General features: G+C 36.9%; 1 protein-coding gene across 1 annotated transcript in view; it reads left to right on the forward strand.

The window, feature by feature from the left end:
- Positions 1-25371, forward strand: part of CFAP69 (cilia and flagella associated protein 69) — a gene marked incomplete at both ends in the record, with an annotated part of 40671 nt that extends 15300 nt beyond the window's left edge. The window contains 17 exons of the mRNA XM_081343860.1: positions 5715-5864; positions 6343-6520; positions 7027-7150; positions 8472-8520; positions 8602-8723; positions 9481-9697; positions 10787-10951; positions 12720-12832; positions 12973-13091; positions 14536-14617; positions 18073-18265; positions 20043-20180; positions 21843-21919; positions 22591-22788; positions 23050-23136; positions 23579-23683; positions 25195-25371. Of these exons, the coding sequence (XP_081199986.1) occupies positions 5715-5864; positions 6343-6520; positions 7027-7150; positions 8472-8520; positions 8602-8723; positions 9481-9697; positions 10787-10951; positions 12720-12832; positions 12973-13091; positions 14536-14617; positions 18073-18265; positions 20043-20180; positions 21843-21919; positions 22591-22788; positions 23050-23136; positions 23579-23683; positions 25195-25371 (2294 nt within the window). The remainder of the gene's footprint in view (positions 1-5714; positions 5865-6342; positions 6521-7026; positions 7151-8471; positions 8521-8601; positions 8724-9480; positions 9698-10786; positions 10952-12719; positions 12833-12972; positions 13092-14535; positions 14618-18072; positions 18266-20042; positions 20181-21842; positions 21920-22590; positions 22789-23049; positions 23137-23578; positions 23684-25194) is intronic.
- Positions 25372-25602: the final 231 nt, after the last annotated feature.

Here is a 25602-nt window from a genome sequence, read left to right on the forward strand (position 1 = left end):
CATCTTCTGGAGTCCATTTAAGCTCATGCCTACTGCTTCAGTGACTCCATCCAGCCACCTCATTCTCTGCCGTCCCATTCTTCTCTTGCCCTCAAACTTTCCCAGCATTAGGCTCTTCTCCAGTGAGTCCTTCCTTCTCATTAGGTGGCCAAAGTATTTCAACTTCAGGATCTGGCCTTCTAAAGAGCAGTCAGCATTGATCTCCTCTAGGACTGACCGGTTTGATCGTCTTGCAGTCCAAGGGACTTGCAGGAGTCTTCTCCAGCACCATAATCCAAAGGCCTCAATTCTTTGGTGCTCAGCCTTTCTCATGGTCCAACTTTCACTGCCATACATTGCAACTGGGAAGACCATAGCCTTGACTATACGCACTTTTGTTGACAGGGTGATGTCTCTGCTTTTTAGTGTGCTGTCTAGATTTGCCATTGCTTTCCTTCCCAGGAGCAAACATCTTTTAATTTCTTGGCTACAGTCCCCATCTGCAATGATCTTGGAGCCCAGGAAAATAAAATCTGTCACTACCTCCATTTCTCTTTAGTTCTTCTTCACTTTCTGCCATTAGAGTGGTATCATCTCCATATCTTAGCTTGTTGATATTTCTCCCAGCAATCTTAATTCCAACTTTTGATTCATCTAGTCCTGCCTTTCTCATGATGTGCTCTGCATATAAGTTAAATAGGCAGGGTGACAGTATATCTTTTGGCTTCCTACTTTAACATTCCAATCCCCCATGATGATAAGGACATCATTTTTGGGTGTTAGTTCTATAAGGTGCTGTAGGGCTTCATAGAACTGGTCAATTTCATCCTCTTCAGCACCGGTGGTTGGGGCATAGACCTGGACTACTGTGATATTGAATGGTTTGCCTTGGATTCGAACTGAGATCATTCTGTCATTTTGGGGATTGTATCCCAGTATTGCTTTTCCTACTCTTTTATTGACTATGAAGGCTACTCCATTTCTTCTGAGGGCTTCTTGACTGCAGTAGTATACCTGATGGTCATCTGAATTAAATTCACCCATTCCTGTCCATTTTAGTTCGCTGATACCTAAGATGTCGATGTTCAGTCTTGTCATCTCTTGTTTGACCACGTCCAGCTTTCCTTGATTCATGGATCTTACATTTCATGTTCCTATGGAGAAAAAATCTTTACAGCATTGGACTTTCCTTTCACCACCAGACACATCCACAGCTGAGCGTCCTTTCGGCTTTGGCCCAGTCACTTCATTCTTTCTGGTGCTACTAGTACTAGCCCTCTGCTCTTCCCCAGTAGCATATTGGACACCTTCCAACCTGAGGGGCTCATCTTCCAGCGTCATAACTTTTTGCCTTTTGGTACTGTCCATGGGGTTTTCATGGCAAAGATACTGGAATGGGTTGCCATTTCCTTCTCCAGTGGATCAGATTTTGTCAGAACTCTCTGCTATGACCTGTCTTGGGTAGCCCTGCACAGCATAGCTCATAGCTTCATTGAATTACGCAAGCCCCTTCGCCACGACAAGGCAGTAATCCATGAAGGGGATTGATGCATTGGATAGTCATAAATATTTATAATTTTATCCTTCTGCAAATATGCAGCTCATCTACAAAATGGCACTCCTTGATTTCTAGTATCACTAATGTTTTTGATTCTTAGTTCTAATATGAAACAATTAATTGTCATGCTGCTTAATCTTAATAATAAGGTTTCTCCTATGGCTACTATTTCTGCATAGAAAACAATTATCTGCACATTATTTGTACATAGGAGGGCTACATTCTTGTAGTAGCACTGTGCCCTCTTTCTGGGGTTAAATCCAGAAATCTGAAAGAAAATACTACTAGTGAGCAATTTTTCATAAATTGGATTTCATATAATTTAAACATTTAGTGGTGTATGTGTCTGGAATAACAACTCTTATCCCTAAGCATTAGTTATCCTCTCTCAGTATAAAAAATCTGAGTATCATAGAAGCATAACTCCATATTTAGTGCTAATCTAACAAATCATGGAATATGGTATTCATGGAGAAGGAATTTTAATAACTGTTCCATAAATGCCAGTTTAGCTTTGAAAGGGAAGAAGGAATAAGAAATAACATTGCCTTTCCTTGACTCTCATTTGTATAAGAGGAAATAGAGAGAATATCAGGCTTTCAAGGTTGTGTTATATCTTTCAATGATAAAATAGAGTTCTAATAATTTCTCTCTGAAAGGGCTAATAGCTGTATAAATGAATCATATATATAGGACTGCTGAATTAACCATGGTTTACTTTCAGCATTATGTTTACATATATCCCCCTGTCCATTATTATCCTTCATTCTATAGGAATAAACAAGCTTAATATTTATTTATTTATTTATTTATTTATTTGTTTTTATAAACCGCCCTTCTCCCGAGGGACTCGGGGCGGTGTACAGAATAAGGTAGGCATACAGAATGAACAATAGTGAAAACAAACAATAGTAAAATACAAGCTGGGACCCCAGATTAGAGCTATCAGGCCAGGCCAGACTGCTGGAACAGATAAGTTTTTAATTCGCGCCGGAAGGTGCGGAGGTCGGGGGCCATCCGGATTTCGGTTGGTAAGCTGTTCCAGAGGGCTGGCGCACCCACTGAGAATGCCCTCCCCCTGGGGGCCACCAGCCGACATTCCTTGAGCGGTGGCACCCTGAGGAGGCCCTCTCTGTGGGAGCGCACAGGACGGTGGGGTGCTGACATTGGCAGAAGGTGCTCCCGTAGGTAGTCCGGACCCATGCCATGTAGGGCTTTGTAAGTCATTGTTAGCACCTTGAACTTCACACGGAAGGCAACTGGAAGCCAGTGCAGTGCACGGAGGAGAGGTGTGGTATGGGAGTATCGGGAGGCTCCCAAGAGTGTCCGTGCCACTGCACTTTGCACCAGTTGAAGCTTCCGAGTGGATCTCAAGGGCAGCCCCAAGTAGAGAGCGTTACAGTAGTCTAGGCGAGAGGTCACAAGAGCATGGGTGACTGTACGTAAGGCATCCAGGTCCAGATAAGGCCGTAATTGGCGAACTAGTCGAACCCGGGAGAAGGCCCCCTTGGTCACAGCTCCTATGTGATCTTCCAGGGAGAGCTGCGAGTCAAGGAGGACACCCAGGTTGCGGGCCCTATCAACAGGGGGTAGTAACTTGTCCCCGATGTTAAGGGATGGGATGTTCTGAGTATCCTGGCTTGCCGGTACGTACAGCCATTCAGTCTTGTCCGGGTTCAGTTGAAGCCTGTTCCTCCCCATCCATTCCCGGACCGCTTTCAGGCAGCGAGACATCACGTCGAGGGCATCACTGATGTTGTTTGGAGTTGAGATGAAAAGCTGGGTGTCATCAGCATACTGATGGTACCCTACTCCAAAGCTGCGAATGATCTCGCCCAGCGGTTTCATGTAGATGTTGAACAGGAGAGGCGAGAGGACCGACCCCTGAGGGACTCCGCAAGCGAGAGGCCTCGGGGTCGACCTCTGTCCCCCTGCCAACACCGACTGCGAGCGACCCTGGAGAAAGGAGGAGAACCAACGCAGAACCGTGCCTCCCACTCCCAGTCCCCTGAGGCGTCGCAGCAAGATACCATGGTCGATGGTATCGAAAGCCGCCGAGAGGTCTAATAAGACTAGGACAGAGGAATGGCCCCTGTCCCGGGCTCTCCAGAGATCATTTATCAGAGCGACCAATGCTGTCTCCGTGCTGTAGCCCGGCCTGAAGCCCGATTGGTACGGGTCTAGATAAACCGCTTCATCCAGGATCTGAGGGAGTTGGTGCGCCACCACGCTCTCAACAACCTTCGCAAGGAAGCGAAGATTGGAGACTGGACGAAAGTTATTCAATGAGGATGGGTCCAAGGTGGGCTTCTTGAGGAGAGGCCTCACCACCGCCTCCTTCAAGGCGGTGGGGAAGTGACCCTCCCTCAGAGAAGCGGAGATGACCGCCAGGAACCAGCCTCGTGTCCCCTCTCGAGCTGCATATGCCAGCCAGGAAGGGCACGGGTCCAGTAAGCATGTGGAGGAGCTCAACCTCCTCATAATCCTGTCCACTTCCTTAGGAGTCACAGGATCAAATTCCTCCCAGATGACGTCGACAAGACTGTCCATGCCTTGTTCTTCCAACTCAGCCCAGTTGGAGTCCAGGCCGTTTCGGATCCGAGCAATTTTATCCAGCAGATACTGACCGAATTCCTCGGCTCGACCCTGCAAGGGTTCCTCCCTCACCTCTTGGTTCAGTAGGGAGCGAGTCACCCTGAACAAGGCAGCCGGGCGATTATCTGCGGACGCGATGAGGGTGGAAAAGTAGTTGGATTTTGCCACCCTTATCGCAGCGAGATAAGACCTGGTGAGGATTCTTAATCGCAATCGGTCGGATTCGGATCGACTGGATCTCCAACGGCTCTCTAGGCCCCGTCTCCGACGCTTCATTTCCCGGAGCTCCGCGGTGAACCATGGGGCTCGCTGGGATCTGCACCGGGTCAGAGGCCGCAAGGGTACAACTCGGTCCAGAGCCTCCGTGGCTGCCTTCTCCCAGGCTTCCACTAAGGCATCCGCCGAGCTGTGAGCAGGGAGTGCATGTGCGTCCCCAAGCGCTGCCTGGAACCTATCAGGGTCCATTAGGCGCCTAGGGCGGTACCATCTGGTTGGCACCGCGCACCCACGGCGGGGGGTGGCAAAGGGGAAGTCTAGCCGCACGAGGTGATGATCGGTCCATGACAGGGGCATAATAGTCGTGGCACCCCCACCGATATCATCGCGCCACCGTCCAGATAAGAACACCAAGTCTGGGGTGTGGCCTCTCTCATGAGTCGGTCCAGAAATTATTTGCGACAGGTCCATGGCCGCCATGGAAGCCATGAACTCCCGAGCCAGATCGGACGATCCTCCCAAGGACGGTAGGTTAAAGTCGCCCAAGACCATGAGTCTTGGGAATTCAACCACCAACCCTGAGAGGACATCGAGTAGCTCGGGCAGGGCTGCCGCTGCACGATTAGGTGGTAGGTATGCCAGCAGCAGGCCCAACTGCGCCTCTGGGCCGTATCTCAGTAGGAGAGACTCACACCCGACCATCTGAGGGACGGTGATCTCTCGCGGGCTAAGGGATTCCCTGATGATAACTGCCACTCCCCCGCCCCTCCCATGGGCCCGAGGCTGGTGCAGCACCTGGAAACCTGGCGGGCAGAGGTCAACCAGAGGGACACCACCCTCTTGGCCCAGCCAGGTTTCCGTGATGCAAGCCAGGTCCGCGTGCTCGCTCTCCACTAGGTCACGAACAAGGTGTGCCTTGTTAGCTACGGACCTGGCATTCAGGTAGACCAGCCTTAATATACTACTTCATGTTTAATCAAAACTAGTAATACAATCAGAAATAATAGCCTAATTAAGTAAAATACACATTTGTTTATTCTGACAATATTTAATTATCAATTCTAAAATTCTATAAAATATTTGTAAATTTGTTTATTTGAAAACTAAGTTAATTGTTATTGTCAGTGATGTTGATGCTTGGGAATGCAATATGGTAGTTAAGGTGTTAAACTATGTGTAGTCCTCGACTTACAACAGTTCATTTAGTGACTGTTCAAGGTTACAATGGCACTTTAAAAAATGGCTTAGTTTACCATAAATTCTAGGAGGACAGCAGGATATAAATGTAATGAATAAATAAAATCAGAAACATTTTAGTTTGCCTTAAAGTAATTTGATGGACTTCTTCCCATTTTTCTTAATACAGGTTATCAACCTACAACTGCAAATTATAAAAAGCAGATTGTAGAATTTGGAGGTTTAGCAGAGACTTTGGTTTTATCACTAACACTTGTTGAAAATCAACTTTCTGAGAAATTATGGATCATTAAAACTTTACAACATCTTTCTATTTCTGGTTAGTATGATTTATATTTTTAAAATATTGTAGCTAATCCTTGTCTGTTTTACTCTCTTTTTCGGTAAGGTAAAGGTAAAGGTTCCCCCGCACATGCATGCTAGTCGTTTCCGACTCTAGGGGCCGGTGCTCATCTCCGTTTCAAAGCCAAAGAGCCAGCGCTTGTCCGAGGACGTCTCCGTGGTCATGTGGCCGGCATGACTAGACGCCAAAGGCGCACGGAACGCTGTTACCTTCCCACTGTAGTGGTCCTATTTTTCTACTTGCATTTTTACGTGCTTTCGAACTGCTAGGTTGGCAGAAGCTGGGATGAGTAACAGGTGCTCACTCTGTTACGCGGCACTCGGGATTCGACCCGCCAAACTGCCAGCTGTCTGATCGACAAGCCCAGCGTCCTAACCCACTGAGCCACCCTGCCTTTTTCAGTAAAATACTGGCAATTCAAAGGGAGCTAATTATGAGTATTTTTGTATTTCAGAAGCAAATTGTAAACTTATGATGAAAGCTCAAGCACCAAGAATACTATGTTCTCATCTGAATGACACTGACCCCTCTGGGCAATTATTATTCCGTTCCTCAGAAATCCTTTGGAATTTATTAGAAAAAACCTCCAAGGACCAAATTATTGACCAGCTCAGTAACTTGGAATGTGTACAGTTAAGCATATATATAAAATACTATATATAAACCTAGATTTTTACATGCTAGTTTATAAATTAGAAGCTGACATTTTTATCTTGTATTTTTCAATACTTTAAAAATAAAGCAGAAGAAGCATTTTTTTACTAATGTTTCATTCTATTTGAATTATTGATGTAAAATAAATTATTTTATTATTAAAATAATGAAATCAATAGATTATGGACTAACTGCTACCTGCCTTCTAAACCTTTGCTGTGTAACATTTATTGGTTTGGTGTGTATTAAACCAAAGAACAAACAAAAAACATGACATGACATGGAGATGCTGCAGTGACCACAAGTTAGAGGACCAGCTGTAGCTGCCATTCATCCAACACTGTCTTAACTTTGAACAGACACTGAATAAATATCTTTAAGTGAGGACTTAAGTGTTTAGAATTTTAATATCTAGGAATTATATTATATTTTCAATTAGAAAAAGCATAGATATTAAAATATAGAATTATGTTGTTTTCCTTAGTGCTCTGAAGGAAGCATTTACTAATCTACTTATACATGGTTTCCGCCATTATGATCGTCAGTTAAGAAATGACATTTTGGTGATAGCTACCCTTGTTGCTCAGAATCCAGGAGCTCCAATGATCGTATGTATTCTTGGTTTTGAATTTTGGACACTTAAAAGTAAATATTGAGAATTAGATACATCTGTTAACATCATAGTGCCAGCTTTTTTAGTATAGCATAGCCTTTCTTCCTTAAAACACATTTATGTTAACTTGATGTTTTTCTAAATAATTATTTCTTGTCTTGCAATTCTATACTATAAAGAAAAACATGCATTATATTTTCACTGATGGCAGTAAAATATGGCAGGCATAATAAAGTTATAAAAAAGGTTTATTAAATGATAGTGTTTCAGAAGTTGTGACACAGAAGTAAGAAATTAACTACTGTGAAAACAGAATCAATACTGAAAAACTTATAGAAGAGATAGGAATCTTCTAATCTTGACTTTTCCTCTTACCTTAAAGTGAGTTTCAAATTTTATACCTGATAGATGTTGCAAAATATTATTGGATCAAATATAATGTTTTTCTTTTTTCCCCTTTTGTCTGTGTGTGCTTTTACCTTAGTACTTTTATCCTGTATTAAAAATATACTTTCCTGTATCATATTATCATATTTCTGCTACTGTGCATTAGTTTACGTATTAATATTATAGATCTGTTATCCAGCTGTTAAAAGGTGAAATGAATTTGCTGTATACAAAATGGCTAAGAAAGTGTGAATAATAAAAGCCTGAACATGCATAATTTTTACTTTTCAGTGACTTATGAACTAAAGATTACTACATCTGTATGTTTCTTCTTTTTCTCCTTTGTTATTCAACTGTCATTTTGTATTGTCACATTTTGCCTTGGGCAAACTCTGACTTCAAGGTTATATCTTCTGGCCTAATATAATTCTTTTGATGAAGAGTTAACTCCTTAATAGATGGTCCATTTCTCACTGATCATAAGAAAGCTTTATTGTAAGTCTGTCTTTCCAACCAAGAGAAATAAAATGCCTGGGTTTTGTTTTGTTTTTTTCTAATTAGTTTTGTATATAAAATTGTCTTTATGAAGACATTATCCATTTTTAAAGGATTCAGAAAATTATATTTCATCTTCAGAATTGGATCTACTCTTTGTTTTCTTATCCCAGAGCTTTGCAATATCGCTAAAATTAATAATTCTGTTACTTTTTAAGACCTGAACAAAGAATAATCATAAATTGGTCCATTTCAAATGTCTGTTAACATTGATTTTCAAATGCCATTTTATATTTTCTAAAAAGTAATTTCTATTCATCCATCCATTCCACTGTTAAAAATATATCCATGTGTTTTAGTCCATTATAAATTTTAAAAATATCACAAGTACAAGTTTTTGTACATATCTTAACTTTATATGTATGTGTGTTTAGGAAACTGGATTTGCCAAGCAATTAATACTATTTGCCACTTTTGATGAAGGTTAGTATTTTTTAACCATTAACACTATCATATAAATGTGAGCTATGGATTTTTATTTATAATTTTATAATTCATCCACAGTGAAAAGTCATAATCCTTTGGTAAAAGGTCTTAAGTTTACTTCCTGCTATGAAGACTTTGAGCTGAAAAAGCTGCTGCTTAACATGCTTACCGTACTAGCAAAAGATTTATGTTCTGTTCAGGTAAGTCATAACATAATTGGATGGAATCATAATTATCAAGACTTTTAATACTACTGTACATGTTTTCAGAGAGTTCTACTAATACGTCTGTAAATACATATTTATGTTGAAATTGACAATACTGGTATATGTTCAGCTACTACAACTAAAAAGCTTTGTGCCAGTTATGTCGCTTCTAGATGTCAAATTACATAGACAAATATTTTACCTCAGAAGAATGTTATTCTAAAATAATTTTATTCAGTGAGAAATAAATTAACAGTCCAATAATTGTATAAGTTCATAGAGTCAAGTGGAAACACATTACTGTCAAGTACCAAGCATAGAATAACAGTTTTAAACAGATTATATCCTGCATATCCACTTCCCTAAAAAAATAATCAGAGGAATACAATAGCAGTATCCAGTGTGTGTGTGTGTGTGTGTGTGTGAGAGAGAGAGAGAGAGAGAGAGAGAGAGACAGAGAGACAGACAGACAGACAGAGAGAATGAGAATGAGAATATGGGTGTTGGTTGTAGTTGTGAATGACTGGTATCAGCACATATACACTTTACATTCATTGTGACTATCAAAAGTGGCAAACCAACAGTATACAAGGAGCATTACATTTCAAATTTTACACAAAATATAACTTAAAAACAAGCTTTCTGTATATACTAGCTAAAGAAGGTCAAAAATATATTGTTATTGTTACACCATTACTATTCAAACTGATTTTTCTTTTCAGTTTATATTTTATCTCCTTTCCCTGTTTAGCTGTTGCATGAGGGTAAGGTTATACTGGCTTTGTTTCATTATTTAAAACCAAATGAAAAGGGAGGAGCACTTGATATGTCTGCAGCACAGTATGAAGAATTACAGCTTCTTGCTATTGCTACATTAGCAACAATGGCTCCCTTATTGATAGAAGACTATATGCTGTGCCAAGGAAATACTCGCCTTCTGCTGTTTCTAGAATGGTGTGTGAGCAATGGTGAGTCAATAAGGCAAATTACTTTTAGCCGTGATAGCGCAGTGGTTAGAATGCAGTATTGCAGTCTAACTCACTGCTCATTGCCAGGAGTTTGATCCTGACTTGCTCAAGGTTGACTCAGGCTTCCATCCTTCCAAGGTTGGTAAAATGGGGATCCAGATTGTTGGGGACCATATGCTTACTCTGTAAAACGCTTAGAGGGGGCTGTTAAGCACTATGAAGCGGTATATAAGTCTTAGTGCTATTGCCGTTGATAATGAAATGCTGTGATTTTTGATATAGAGCTAAATTTGCTTTTAGGCTAAGAACTGCTTGGTTTCATCCTGCTTGGTTTTCTCCATAATTTCTATCCTTATAAGAGAGCAAGAGATCTCACACTGCAGCATCCCCTCAGTCACAGGATCAAAATTTGGATACTGGGCAACTGGCATGTATTTATGAGAGTTGAAGTGTCCTGGGTCATGTGCTTTTGCGACTTGACAAGCAAAGTCAATGGGGAAGACAGACTCATGTAACAATCATGAACTAGTTTAGCAACTGCAGGATTTTACTGGACAACTGTGGCAAGAAAGGTCATAAAATGGAGCAAAATCTCATTTAACAGCTTAGCAGTGAAACTTTTGGGCTCAGTTGTGGTCACAAGTTGAGGATTACTATATGGAAAATCTTGAAATGAAAAACTTACTAAATTAAACTACTACTGTTAAGTGCAATACATAGCAACATTTTCTGGGAACAAACTCAGCAAAAATATTTTTTTAAATTATTATATAGATAGCAAGGAATTTCTGCACTTCTCTGCCACCATGTAGATTTGGAGATTGAAGCCAGATGTACAGCATATTTTTGCCAGTATTTCAAAGAGCCATGATAAAGTCTTCCTTTTTCCTAGGGAGAATATATGTTCAATTAAACTTTAGAATTATAGAATTAGATACTTGATTAAATATTGTGGAAATATCTATACTATAGTAATATAGTAGAGTGCTTATATTTACAATAATGTAATTGTAATTAATAAATTATTCAATATTAATATGAAAGGCCTTATAATCTACTTTGAAATAAAACGTATAATTTTCTTTGCAGATCCCTTCTTTACTCAAGGTAATAGTTTCCATGGAACAGGTGGTCGTGGCACCAAACTTGCACAGATGCGCTTCTGCTTGAGAGTCCTGAATCCAATTGTATCTCTCGGTGATGATACTGTGAATCTTGACCTTTGTGATCAAGGGGCAATTCATCAACTGTTGGGTAACATATATCTGAAATTAACTTTGTTTCATTAACTTAAAGTTGTCTGAATAAAAATAAAATTCAGTTTTATTTTTACTATACTTTAAAACAACATCATTTTTCCTCATTTTTTTTTCAAATGACTGTATTTGTAAGCCCTTTCTAATATACAAGACATTTAATAGCAGGGCAATCTTAAACAGGGCATGTCTGGAATCATCTTGGGGTTGTGTTTGTTTTATCTGTTTGTTTTATTAGTAAAACCATATGCAGCAAGTTGGTTCAAAAATAGCATGAATTTACAGTAGACATAAGGGATATAATTAGAATGGAAAATATTAATTCTGTAATGTTAGCACTCTATATATTTTATCTAAAGGTATGAATGCTATTTTTCATATTTGGAGAGCATGATTACAACTTTATATTTCTTTCCCAGTATGTTTCATAGTATTCCATTCAAAGGAACGTTTGCAGTTGGATTAAATTCCTTTCTCTAGTCTCATAGCTTTGAGGATGAGAATTTGTATTCTTCAATATGAAGAATCTTGACTGAAATGCCCCTACTCCTGCCAAGTAACTATTTTGTTCCCTACAATGGAATAGGTTTTTTTTTAAAATTTGGAGCTTTAGGCTTCGTGATCTTCCTTCATGCCCTCTACAGAGAAATAAGAATCCTCAGAGAATTGATATATTGGGAGATCTGAATTAGAGAGTGGGCAATTCACAGGTTCTTTGCTCAAGGAGCTTCTGGCTTGTAACATTAGAATATACATATACATATACATACGTATACATATACAGGCTGCATTAACAGAGGGATAGAATCAAGATCAAGTGAAGTACTAATACCACTTTACAATGCCTTGGTAAGGCCACACCTGGAATACTGCATCCAGTTTTGGTCACCACGATGTAAAAAAGATGAGACTCTAGAAAGGGTACAGAGAAGAGCAACAAAGATGATTGGGGGACTGGAGGCTAAAACATATAGGGAATGGTTGCTGGAATTGGGTATGTGTAGTTTAACGAAGAGAAGGGTGAGGGGTGACATGATAGCAGTGTTCCAATATCTCAGGGGCTGCCACAAAGAAGAGGGAGTCAAGCTATTCTCCAAAGCACCTGAAAGCAGGACAAGAAGCAATGGATGGAAACTAGTCAAGGAGAGAAGCAACCTAGAACTAAGGAGAAACTTCCTGACAGTTAGAACAATTAACCAGTGGAACAACCTGCCTCCACAAGTGGTGAATGCTCCAACACTGGAAGTTTTTAAGAAGAGACTGGACAGCCATTTGCCTGAAATGGTATAGGGTTTCCTGCCTGAGCAGGGGGTTGGACTAGATGACCTCCAAGGTCCCTTCCAACTTCTTCTTCTTCTTCTTCTTCTTCTTCTTCTTCTTCTTCTTCTTCTTCTTCTTCTTCTTCTTCTTCTTCTTCTTCTTCTTCTTCTTCTTCTTCTTATTCTTATTCTTCTTATTCTTCTTCTTCTTCTTCTTCTTCTTATTATTATTATTATTATTATTATTATTATTATTATTATTATTTGCATATACACATATATACATACATATACATACATACATAATCACCGTTTAGATTTTTGCTTCTCCTAATAAAAATGCTGTATCCTAATAAAAACCCTAACTTCCAGTAAGTTTCCCTTTTTACATTAAAAGATAATATGCATAAGTTTTAGATGTATTAAATTTGCAAAATAAAGTATTCTACTGATATAATAATTTCTAGTGCAACAGTCATAACCATCCTTATTGTTGTTTTCCACTAGGTATCTTAAAAACTACCACAACTAATCATAAAGATTCCGCCCTTGTGATGGAGATTCAAAGTGATGTCTTACTTATTTTGTCAACTCTTTGTGAAAGTAATCTCCATAGAAAGGTTTGTATATCCTCATTGATTTCAAAAGTTCATTGTGTGAAATGGACACAATATTGTAGATCCAGTCTGAGCAAAGTAGAACAGACAGGAACAATTATTTATAGTTCTTACAGAATAATGTAAGTTTCATTATTAAACAGGAACTCTTTGGATGGGAAGGAGTGGATACCCTTATTCCATTTATGAAGATAGATGCCAAAAATTTCTATAGTGGACTGGGTCATAATCGTCTTCTTTTCTGTGCTCTGGACTGCTTATGGTAAATATAGCAATTTCAAAAAAAATAATCTTTGAAAGAAGGGAGATAGACATGCAAATTAGTTAAATTAATTCAATGGATCATAAAGAATCAAAAGCATTTTCTTAGTTTAGACTTTAAATATTTAATTTTAAATGGTTGTGATATTTAATTACTGATTTTTTTTTTAATTTTAGTTTTGTTACTATTAGGAATGGACATAAATTTGTCTGCTTTAAAATTCTACCCAACTTTAATCTCCCTGTTTACTCCCCTAGTATAAATATTAAATTCAAACTAGTGCTTTGTACAAGTAGGGGCAATATTTTGAAGATCCTTAATGAATGATCTTTCAATATACAGCTTACCGTATATCATTCACACTAATAATTTGACTTATGGGAGAACTGCCATAAATCAAGTGGAGCATGTACTTTGCATGCAGGAAGTCTTAAATCCTGGGCAAAAAATTCATGTATGAAACTGGAGTGTTTTTAAGAGTTATGTGGGAATATAGATGGAAGTATAGACAGGGCCAGGATCTCAGGAGAAAAAGAAACACATTCAGGGACATAAGCTGATATTAGACATTTCTTCACATTTATATTCATATATGTACGGAACATACATACACATGTATAAGTTTAAACCAATACTGAAAACTTCAGGGAGCATAGCAGAAAAATAAGGAAGCAAAAGATTTGGATAGGGAAAACACAGGGGAGTACATAGGGATGACATGAGACATAATCAAGGGGGAAGTTGGAATAAGCATTTAGGAGAAAGTTGAAATGGTGGAACTCAGTGAGAAGTGATGAGGAAGGAAATGCAGAAGAGAGCAAAGGGGAGGTTGGGAGCATTGCAGGATAGTAGAGTCCACCAGGAAGAAGAGGGACAGATCAGAAAATACAAATAGTCCTTTTTTAATGACCCTAACTGGGACTGGAATTTCCATTGTTAAGCAATGCAGTCATTAGGACAGGACCTCATGCTTCTGCCCTGCTGTGCTCACCTGAACTTCAACAAGTCCCACTCTCCTTATTTCTGCCTTTTTAACTGCCCTGCATATGAAAAAATGTGGGAGGGAGGGAGGGAGGTGAAGCATACGGATCAGAAAATATATGATCCATATACTTTTTGCATTCTTGCCTTCAATCCTAGGTTGGAACCATAGTGCCAATAGCACTGGATTAGCTAAACCATTGATGTTTTTGAAACTAAATTAATTTTTTGAGATTAAATGTTTGCCAAATCAGGCTGTAGTAATTTAATGACAGCCACAGCAATTCTTAATTAAACATTATTAAATCAAATGTGAAAATACCTTTTCTTTAGTTTGAACTTTGTATATGACTAATTATATTAGAATTCTCTCCCTTTGCAGCTTGTTAGTGAAAATCATTCACTGAAAGTATAACGTTTAAATTGAAAGCATATCCTACAAACTGAAAATATTTTTTTTAAGGTGCTGTGTCATGGGTTGCACTATTTTAGAAGACTATTTTCTTGAAAAAGAAGGTCTCTTCACTCTATTAGATTTGCTTTTAGTAAGTAGTATTATTTATATAAGAGTAGACAAAAATATTGATTGTATTTTACTGAATCTTCTCAAAGTATCATACAGTCATCAAAATATTATTTTAATAAATTAATATTTCTTAATACTACAGTTAACACATTTAACGTGTGCATATATATATGACATCTACATTAATATAGTATAAAACACTATGTATTTTAAAGAAAATTGTTGACTATATAAAAAAATTACATAAAGTACCCTATAGCAAACTACATAGGAAAAAAGGGGAAATAAAGGCAAAACCAGAACAGGAACATAAAACCTCTTATAAAAGAGCAAAACTAAACTAAACAGTCAGAAAAAGCCTGCAAGTAATTTATACCTAATTCTAAAATAAAAAGAAAAAGATAGATGGGTAACTCATCAAATTTGCAGCTGTCACCAAAGTGGCAAGAATAGCCAACACTCCCAAAGATAGGCTTAAGATACAGGAGGATAGTATAGGTGGTACCTTGCTCAATAGTAGCAACTGTGAGAGGGATCTTGGAGTCCTAGTGGACAATCACTTAAATTTGCAGCTGCCAAAAAAGCCAACACAGTGCTAGGCTGCATTAACAGAGGGATAGAATCAAGATCACCTGAAGTACTAATACCACTTTACAATGCCTGGGTAAGGCCATACCTGGAATACTGCATCCAGTTTTGGTCACCACAATGTAAAAAGATGTTGAGACTCTAGAAAGAGTACACAGAAGAGCAACAAAGATAATTAGGAGACTGGAGGCTAAAACATATAAGGAACGGTTGGTGGAATTGGGCATCTCTAGTTTAATGAAGAGAAGAACGAGGGGGTCATGATAGCAGTGTTCCAATATCTCAGGGGCTGCTACAAAGAAGAGGGAGTCAAGCTAGTGTCCAAAGCACCTGAAGGCAGGACAAGAAGCAACGGATGGAAACTAATCAAGATGAGAAGCAACCTAAAACTAAGGAGAAATTTCCTGACAGTTAGAACAATTAATCAGTAGCATGACTTGCCTTCAGACATTGTGAATGGTCGAACACCAGAGGTTTTTAAGAAGACCATTTGTCTGAAATGGTATAGGGTTTCCTGCCTGAGCAGAGGTTTGGATTAGAAGACCTCCAAGGGCCCTTCCCACTCTGTTATTCTGTTAAATTCTTTACATATTAAAATATGCTAGAGTTTGTAGATATAGTTCAGGCATGTCAAACTGCCAGCCCGCAGGCCAGATCCATCACAATGAAACCGCGCCCTCCCCATTGCCAGCAATGGGGAAAAAGTCACGATACGTTGCGTGACGTCACATGACATCACGAGTTTGACATGCCTGATATAGTTTAACAAAAAATTAATTAGGCTTTTTTTCTAAAAACACAATTAACCACAGTTATCTAAATAATGGCATTATAAGAAATACAGGTAGTCCTCAACTTACAATCACAATTGAGCCCAAAAATTTTGTTTTGGGCTCAATTGTTAAGACATTTGTTAAGTGAGTTTTGCCACATTTTACGATTTTTCTTGCCAGAGTTGTTAAATGAATTCCTGCAATTGTTAAGTTAGTAACATAGTTGTTAAGTGAATTTAACTTCCCCATTGCGTGTCATAAATTTACAAAAGGTAATCATATGACCTGGGGACACTGCAACTGTCCTTAAATATGAGTCAGTTGCCAAATGTCTGAATTTTGATCACATAACCACATGGTCATAAGTGTGAAAAAAGGTTATGTCACTTTTTTCAATGTTGTTGTAACTTTGAATAGTCAGTAAATGAACTGTTGTAAATCAAGGACTACCTGTATATAAGTCAGGTAAAATAAATAATGAAGTCAACACAGTCATAGCATTTACCAAAGTTGCTTAAAATTGACTTCATCTCTAGCATATAAGGCTAACATTTAGTAAGAGCTCATCTTTTTAAAACATCTTAGGGAGTCTAAGAGAATATTTTGCTGAAATGACTTGAATTTTTAGTCATAAGAAATATATATAACATTGCTTTAAAGCCTAAAGCCATTTATTGGGAAATACAGAATACTCTTGTATATTGTCTAAATTGAAATTTGTTTTTTTAAATCAGTAACAAATTGTCTGTTACCTTACTAAAGACCTTTTCAAATATTTTCAATGACTCTGATGTTTCAGAGAATGCAAGTAATTGAGTTCAAACAATGTATTTTTACATTGTTTGAACTCAAAGCTTTACAGAATTTTAACTGTATTACTTTTTCAACTATTTTAAATAAATTCTCAGTTGAGAAAATGTTTTTATTCAGATACTCTAGGAGCATTTTATGTTAATCAGTAAAATAGTTTTTATAGTGATTACTTAGATGTAAAACTACCATGTTTCAATTCTAATTCTGTCACACTAGGACAGTAAAAAGGGATGAAAATTATAGTCAGATCTATTTCTATTCTGTGCCAAAGTAATGCTGTGTTATAGAAATTATAAATATAGGAGTGCCAGCGTGGTGTAATTGTTGAGTTTTTGGACAAAGATTAGGGATATCTAAGTTCAAGTCCAACCTCAGCCACTGAAGGTGCCTGGATAATTTGGGGCTGCATTTTTGCTGTGGGGAAAATAGAAGGGATTCCTGTCTATACTGCCTTGAATTCCTGTGCAAAAAGTGGGATATAAATCAAACAGATTAATTTCCTTCAAGAAAATATGTCTTGAAAGCATGCAAGCTTGTTAAACTTATTAAAATAATACTTTGCAGAAACAGTTGTACATTCTATCTGTGTGCTTTATTCAAAACCATATAGCTGGGTTTCAGAAAACTTAAAATTCTTAAAAAAACATTATTCCCTAAAATGGAGTAAAGGATCTAAGTAAAAATTTTGCTAGGACTTAAATTATGTATCTCCTATTATTGTCAGAAAAAATAAGATTACATACAGGATTGAAGAAAAAGCAAAAATGTCAAATATCAAATCAGCACTGAACTGATTTTTCATAGCATTACTTTCACAGTTTGAACATACTTGTAAAACAGTGAAAGTTAGAAACTTGCAATTAACTTATCTAAAACTGGAACAAATATTCTTTGGAGTTAAAATTTTCCAGATATTATGCATAATGCAATGCCCTTAAAATTAAAAAAAAATAAAAGTTTTGTATGTAATTTTGATATTTATTGTTCATTTTTCTTTGCATGGTAATAAGGATTTCAAGAAATATTTGTTTCATATATCCTCAATATAATGGTTTCATACATCCCCAAATAAACACTGTTATACATTTCAACATGAATTTAAAATTCCATGGTCTCATAATTCCAGGTTACAAAGAGCTTCTCATTCACTCCATTATTATGGAATACCTTTATGTTAAAATCTTCTATATATTTGAATTCCTGTAGTTAATATTGGTTAAATGGTAATAATTATTTTTTAAAATATTTTAGGTCTATTTCATTCATAGCTTCCCTTCTTTCCTGTTTTTTTTCTGTAAAGTTAAATCAGAAGAATGTATGTAACCTAATTCTTGGAATATTAGTTGAATTTTGTGATAATCCTAAAACTGTATCTCACATCAATGTTTGGCGTGGGAAAAAAGACCAAACAGCAGCTAATTTGTTAATAAACTTATGGAGACAAGAAGAAGAAGAGATGGGAGTAAAACATGATAAAGCTGGAAGAATTGTTGGTAAGTATTGGTCCATGGTATTTTACCTCATGAACAACCATAGTGTGAAGCAGTGGTGGGATTCAAATATGTGAACAACTTGTTCTCTGTGTTGATGCCATTTCCGGAAGTCCATTCTGGGCCTGGGCAGCAAAAAATTAGCTACCAGTTCTACTGAACTGGTGCGAACTGGCTGAATCCCACCACTCGTCTGAAGGCAATCTTAATTTTTCAGTTTTTCTTAATCCTATATAGATACTTCTACTATGACTAAAATTGTTTTTAATGTTTTGACGTTAGAAGAAATGTGGGTAAGTCAGTCAATAGAAAAGTTGGTCAGGAGAAGGCTTGATCTGCAGTTAACCACTGGGAAAAATCAAATTATGACAGCAGTTCCAATGTCAGTTATTAGGCAAATTACACACAGTCATTAAAAGCATTGTCACATGACCATGACTTCTGATTTCTTCCTGGGTTCCCCATTGAATTTGTTTGTGGGAAGCTGGCAGTGAAGATTGCAAAAGGTGATCACTTGACTGTGGGATACTGCAACTACAATAATTGTGCACCAGTTGCAAAGTGCCCAATTTATAATTGTGATTGCAGGGGCATGTGGCAGCTGCAATTTTGAGGACCAGTCCTCATTTGGTGCTGTCGTACCTTCAAATGGTTGCTTCAGTGAGCAGTAGCTAAACAAGGACTACTTGTACCAGAATCTGATTCATTTATCATACTTTTATGGCCATTTCATGAAAAAGTCACCAGGTAGCATATAATAAAAACACAAAACAGTAATATAAAAAAACAATCACCAAATCCATAAAATTTAAAAATTCTGATTAAAAAGCAAAGAGCAGGCAGCAGGAATTAACAGAATGGGGGCACCTCAGCAACTCAATTATGTTTTCCACTATAAACCTCTGTAGACATCTGGATTATTATTAAAAGTCATAGTTCATATCTAAGGAATATGGACAGCTATAAAATATAAATAAATAATACATAAATGCATACATACTTTATCTATCTATGGCTGAACTTGAGAATTGTGTTGTGCTTTAACTACAGTTAGTGAAATCAGAAACAAGATGAACTTCGTGAAAATGTACCAGTATATTATTTAAAAATATAAGAACATGCTTTTTCCCATTATTTGTTTACCATGAAATAGCATTTGAAACTCAGATTGTTTTTCATAAACATCATCAGTTTCCTAGAAAATAATGATTCGTACCAGTGAAGATAATATAGAGATCAAAATGTAATACAATAAATATGATTTCCTAACAAATGTTGTGTTCTTTTTCTGCAACCAAATTACATAGGTTGAATTTATATTTGGACATTAAAATCATATATTACCTCACATTAAAATACAGACAACATTGTTACAAATATAATATGTTTTTTTTAAAAAAACTGGAAAGTTTTTGAATAATATGAAATCTGCTATTAGAAGCATTGATGTTAAATAACTTTATGAAATTTACATAAATATATACTACTGCTGTAGTAATGGCGAAAAATGTTTGATTGCAAACATGTATAGTTCTTTGGCTATATACTAATAAGAAATGTGGACAGTTGTGAGAATTTTACTGCTTTTGCAGATCCTTCCATACTGATATGTCTTACAGAGGTTCATAAGTAAAGCAATTCCAATTTTCATCATATTATATCTGCATTAAGAAATTATTTCTGAAATCTTTATTTTTTAAAAAATACAGGATGCAATTATATTTCACTAAAATATTACTGTTGTTGTACAGCTTTTAATGAGTGTTTTTTAATGCCATAGATACAAAGAAGCCACTAGTTGGCCAGTTCCAAAAAACACAAGAAGTAATTCCAATGCCTGCTAGCTGTCCCACTATTGCTGTCATGGATGTTGCTGAAAATATGAGGGCAAAAATTTATTGTCTAATATGTAAATTAGGTAAGGGCCATGAGCTTTGTTTCCAACAAATTGCTTTTCCATGTATTATAGATGATGAATTAAAATAACAGAAAAACAATTTGACACAAGCCAACATAAAATATAACAAGCCAGAATTGTAAGGAATATACAAAACATTAGTAATAGAATTGTCAGTAATTGGTCTTGAAGATGCTTCTGTATATTTAATATGTAAAAAAGAGGTTCTGTAAATACAGGTTGGCCTCAAGTAACAATAGTGAACTGCAACTGGAATTTCCATTGCTAAATGATGTAGTTGTAAAATGTGGTGTCATGTGACTGTGTCACTTAGTGATAGCAATCCCTATTCTAATGTTATCTGAATCCCACCGGTCATTGGGTAAAGTTCCATCCCAACCCATGACATTCCCAGCTTGGTTCCTCTCAATCCCAAATCTCAGAAAGTAACGGACTGCCACCTCTTCAACTTCCTCACCCATCTTTATGTCTTATTTTTTGGTTACCCTACAGAGTGGCATGCAGCAATGACAGTGCTGATAGGGCTGAGGCTGAAGTAGATGCCCAGAGCTTCAGCAGTCTTAGCTGGACACTGTTGCCTTTAGATCTCTACTTCAGCCACAGTCACTGCTTGCTGGCTCAGTAGAAACGTTAGTATGGAAATTTGGAAGGCCTCAGAAGTATTGCAAGAAGGCAGCACTGAATCTGGAGAAGAGTACACAAGCTTTGGAGATGAGCATGCACAGCCTTGCAAAGAAGGCCTGCCATGGCCTGCAGCTGCTCACACAGGGCCAGGATAGGCATACCTTGTTAAGGACAGGAGAAAGAAAATGGCAGGATGCATTGGGGGCAGCTGTTACTTTGTGCTCTGGCATTGGAGTGGCTGACCACAGTGTAGGCAACACTCCTTGGTGGTGGCACTCCTTTCATGTTGACTTGTGCTGGCAGTACTGAGGCTGAAGTAGTGGCCTAAGGTGGTAGTAGCTGGCTGAGATTGCTGAAGGCCCTGGGTCTCTACTTCAGCCCTAGTGCTGCCGTGATTACCAAGAAGTCCACTGTGCAGTGCAGTCAAAAGAGCAGAGAGGTAAAGATAAGGGGTAGGGAATGTTAAAAGGCCTTTGTCATTGTAAATACAGGAGGGCTGCTCAGCACCTGAGTTCTGATCACATAACTGCAGGTGCTGCAGCAGTTATAACTTCAAAGATCAGCCATTAAGTAGTGTTGCTTGGTGAGAATAATTTCATTTTGCTAATGTGTGCATTATACATAAATATAAGGCTCAGTGGGTTAGGACGCTGAGCTTGTCGATCAGAAGGTCGGCAGTTTGGCGGGTTGAATCCCGAGTGCCACGTAACAGTGAGCGCCTGTTACTCGTCCCAGCTTCTGCCAACCTAGCAGTTCAAAAGCACGTAAAAATGCAAGTAGACAAATAGGGACCACTACAGTGGGAAGGTAACAGCGTTCCGTGCACCTTTGGCGTCTAGTCATGCCGGCCACATGACCACGGAGACGTCCTCGGACAAGCGCTGGCTCTTCGGCTTTGAAACAGAGATGAGCACCGGCCCGTAGAGTCAGAAACGACTAGCACGCATGTGCGGGGGAACCTTTACCTTTACCTTAAGACAGTGTTAATCTTTAAAATATAATGATGCTTTAAAAATAACAATTGATACATTACTTCAGGTTTTGAAAACTTGCCTGGGCTCTGTGCAAGGGATTTTGTTACACTTGCTATTATACGCAGGTACCTAGACTTCAAGGTAAGTACCATAGCTTTTCATCTATTGTTTCATTGGTGCAGTTCGTAGATGTGGAGAAATGTATCTTTATTTCATCATTTTAAAATTCCCAAAACTATTTTAACTTTAAAAAAATAAGTATTTGCTTCCTATGTTTATTAATATACAGTAGCTTTCTCAGTGAATTAACCTGACATATATTGTTTGAAAGTAGGATCATAATATCATTATTGGCAAAAACTAGAAGGTATTTTAATAAAAAAAATTCACAAACATTTCTAATTCTTGATATTAGACAACTGAGTCTGTTAATTTCATATTTGATATTATAGTTTTTAGGTGACATGTAACAACAATAATAAAAAAACAAATGTAGATTGATGCAAAGTAAAAATCTACTGATCTAAGTAACCTTCAGAAACTTGATCAGTTAAAGGAACTGCCTACTTCAGTGCATCTGTCAGTGTAGAGCAAGGGAGCATCATTGTTTTATTCATCTTTCATACCATAGTCTTAAAAGCTTGAGTTACAGTGGCACATAGGTTTTTAAAGAACTGCTGAGTTTTGCTTTCCAAAATTTCTTGAAAATTATTCCTTGACAAATTTGTCCAATGCTACTTGGATAATATTGGGGTGGGAAGGGAAATTAATACGATATTTTAAAACATCTCATTTGTTTATAATATATAAAGGTTGGTGAGATCTGGGATGAAGTATGTGCAGAACTTAAAAAAGAAAAATTTAGACCAGTGACACCTGATCAGGAAGCATTACAACTTATTACTGAAGCTCTTGAAAACGTTGGAAAGATTGTAGTCTCTCTCCAAACTGAAATGCTAGAAAGCCAGCAGTTTCAGGAACTTCAGGAGGAGGAAAAATGTTATGGGAGGGTAAGTTTGTGGCACAATAATTCATTTAGAAATAACTGCTATAACTAGTTAGAATGTTAGTTCTTTAATGCGGTGACAGTTTCATGGGATATATATGTAATATACTACATGAACTTTAGAATAGAGACTATTTGCAGATATACAGTGACTTGAACTGTATGCTTTGCTAAACAATAAGCTAGGATTTTCTTTAAATCCTTTTTCCATTGAAAAGACTTCTAAAGAATTGAGAATGTGTCCTTCTCCTGTTTTCCATTCTAGATTCATTCTCTCCATAAACAAAAGGAAATGGTCAGTAAATCTTGGGAAAATTTCTTAGCTCGCACATCAAATTATGAGGCTTTGAAGGTAAGAAAGCTATTCAGTAGACTTCACTAGGGATGATAATATATTTCAAATTCATATTTCTGTAAGTAACTGAATTAATAGTTTACTGATGAAGCCATTACACTATTAATTATTATTTTTAAAAATAGATTTAATATTAAATTAAAAATAAAAATATGAAGAAGCATGTTAAGAATAGACAGTGAATAAATAAGAATTTCTATAATATGGACATAAGAATTCCTTTGATTTTTGTTATGGTTGTTGACAGCGTGCATTTATTTTATGTAGCATGCTTTACACGTAGCATAACTATTTACATAATCACATCACTTTTGTACAGTATTGATACTTTAAAAAGCATGGCTTGAAATATTCTCCCATGTATCATTCTGACATTAAATTTCTCATTAACAAAAGCTAATTTACCTATGAACTTAAATTTTTCAATTTTTTTTCCTAGAAAGCAAAAAGACTTCGAGAAAAATCTATAGAAAACTCTAGACCAAAGATAAAACACTATAATGCAACTTTCCATTCAACTGACATTAAAAGCCTAAATACAACAGTGAGTAAAATTTTTAATTGTTCATTTCTAATCCAAATTAAAGCAATTAATTTTTATTTTATTATTTATTTATTTATATCCTACTTTTATTAATTTTTCCATATAACTGAAGTCAGCAAACATATCCATCACACCTTCCTCCTATTTTCCCTATGACAACAAACCTCTGAGGTGAATGTCTATGGAAATTTTCAGTCATCCAGGTCAGGGTTGTCCCAAAGGTGCTTTTTTTGTTTTTCTTTGAAGATGTTTCACTTCTCCTACAAGAAGCTTCTTCAGAGCTGAAGTGAAATGTCTTCTAAGAAAAACAAGAAAGTCCAGCTGCCCCTTGAAAAAGCTCCTTTGGGACACCTGTGTGGTGCGTTGAGCTGACAGAGAATGACTGACCCATTCATCTAGCTTTTGTGGCTAAGGAAGGTCTCCCGATTTCTAGACTCGTGTCTTAACCACTAGGCCAAATTGCTTCAATCAAATATTTAAGTTTTAAATTCCTGTAAAACGTTTTGTATTACATTACCATAAATCAGGATAAAATATTCAAACTTATATTGGAATTATTTTTTCCAGATAAACCATAAAAGTGCCAAAATATTAACTGTATTATTCTATTATGCTCATGGCCCTATGGAAATTTAAGGAAAGCCTGTTTCCATTTTATCAATGACTTTTCTGAAACTACAGTAGTATGAACCTTTTTTTCAGCAAGGCATTTCCAATATACATTTAGTATGTTAAAATAAGAGTATTGAAATTGAATTTTTATTGGATGGTTTAAAAGTATTAAATAATTGGCTTTAGTGCAAATGACCTCTAATATTTTTCTGTCTATGATTGTTGTAAAAGATTTTGATTTGAACATTAAATATCAATCAGGATATAGATGTGATTAGATACATATGTAGTGGTACTTTTGATTCTTTCTAATGTACATAGATACACACAAAAAATACAATCTATTGTATTACATACTGCGAAAGTAAGCAGAAGTTATGAAAATTTCCTTTATTAGAGTGAGGAAATAATGCTGATAGGTGACTTAATAAAGATACTACTAGAGTGAGGAGAAGCAGTTTTTAGAAGTCCAGAAAAGACATTGGGAGAAACACAGGTAACAACAAAAACTTACTAGTCTTCTGAATTTTAGCAAATGGAATACACAAATGAAGAGTTAGCTATCCTATCTCTTATCTATTGGTCTATATAATAACAGTTTAATTTTCAGTCACTATTAACTTTATAAATTATGTTTATATAAATAATATACTTTTAATCTGAATACTCAAACCTGAACTATAAAATAAGGATATGTTTTTGAAATAAAGATGTAATTTTTATAAAGAAAGTAGAATGATGAACAACAAAAATATTTTTAAAGCCAATTTAATCAAACTTTGCCTTTCAGAATATATTTCATTAAAAGCTTCTCTGTTTCTCAGATTGGAAAATAGAAATGAAGTTGAAATCTTGTGTTTGTTTTTTTAGAATATTGAGCAACATTTTTATTTTTGCAGGTTGCATCTGGTCGCTTAGTAGCAGTGGAAAGTACACCTTCTGAATTAACTGGAGGGCCTCTAGCTGATACAGATCTTGCACTGAAAAAGCTTCCAATTCGTGGAGGAGCCTTAAAAAAAATTGAAGGACTTAAAGTAATAAATTCATTCAAGAAAAGTTCAGTAACTGTGAAATAAATGTTGTCCAATACTGATATTGACAGTTCTGCATAGCTCTGTGTATAGAGTTTATTTAATTTATATGTACATCTTAACGGTCTCTTTGGATCATCTGGAAGATTAGTAAAATGTTCTCTTTAGATAGTATATACACGTATCTAGGGGTGCACATATACGTATTCAAGTATAATATTTTGAAATAATGTGGACATCATTCTAACCAATAAATCTAGTACATTATGAAGATCA

This window comes from Vipera berus, assembly GCF_964194415.1.
Source record: "Vipera berus genome assembly, chromosome: Z".
Classification (NCBI taxonomy): domain Eukaryota; kingdom Metazoa; phylum Chordata; class Lepidosauria; order Squamata; family Viperidae; genus Vipera; species Vipera berus.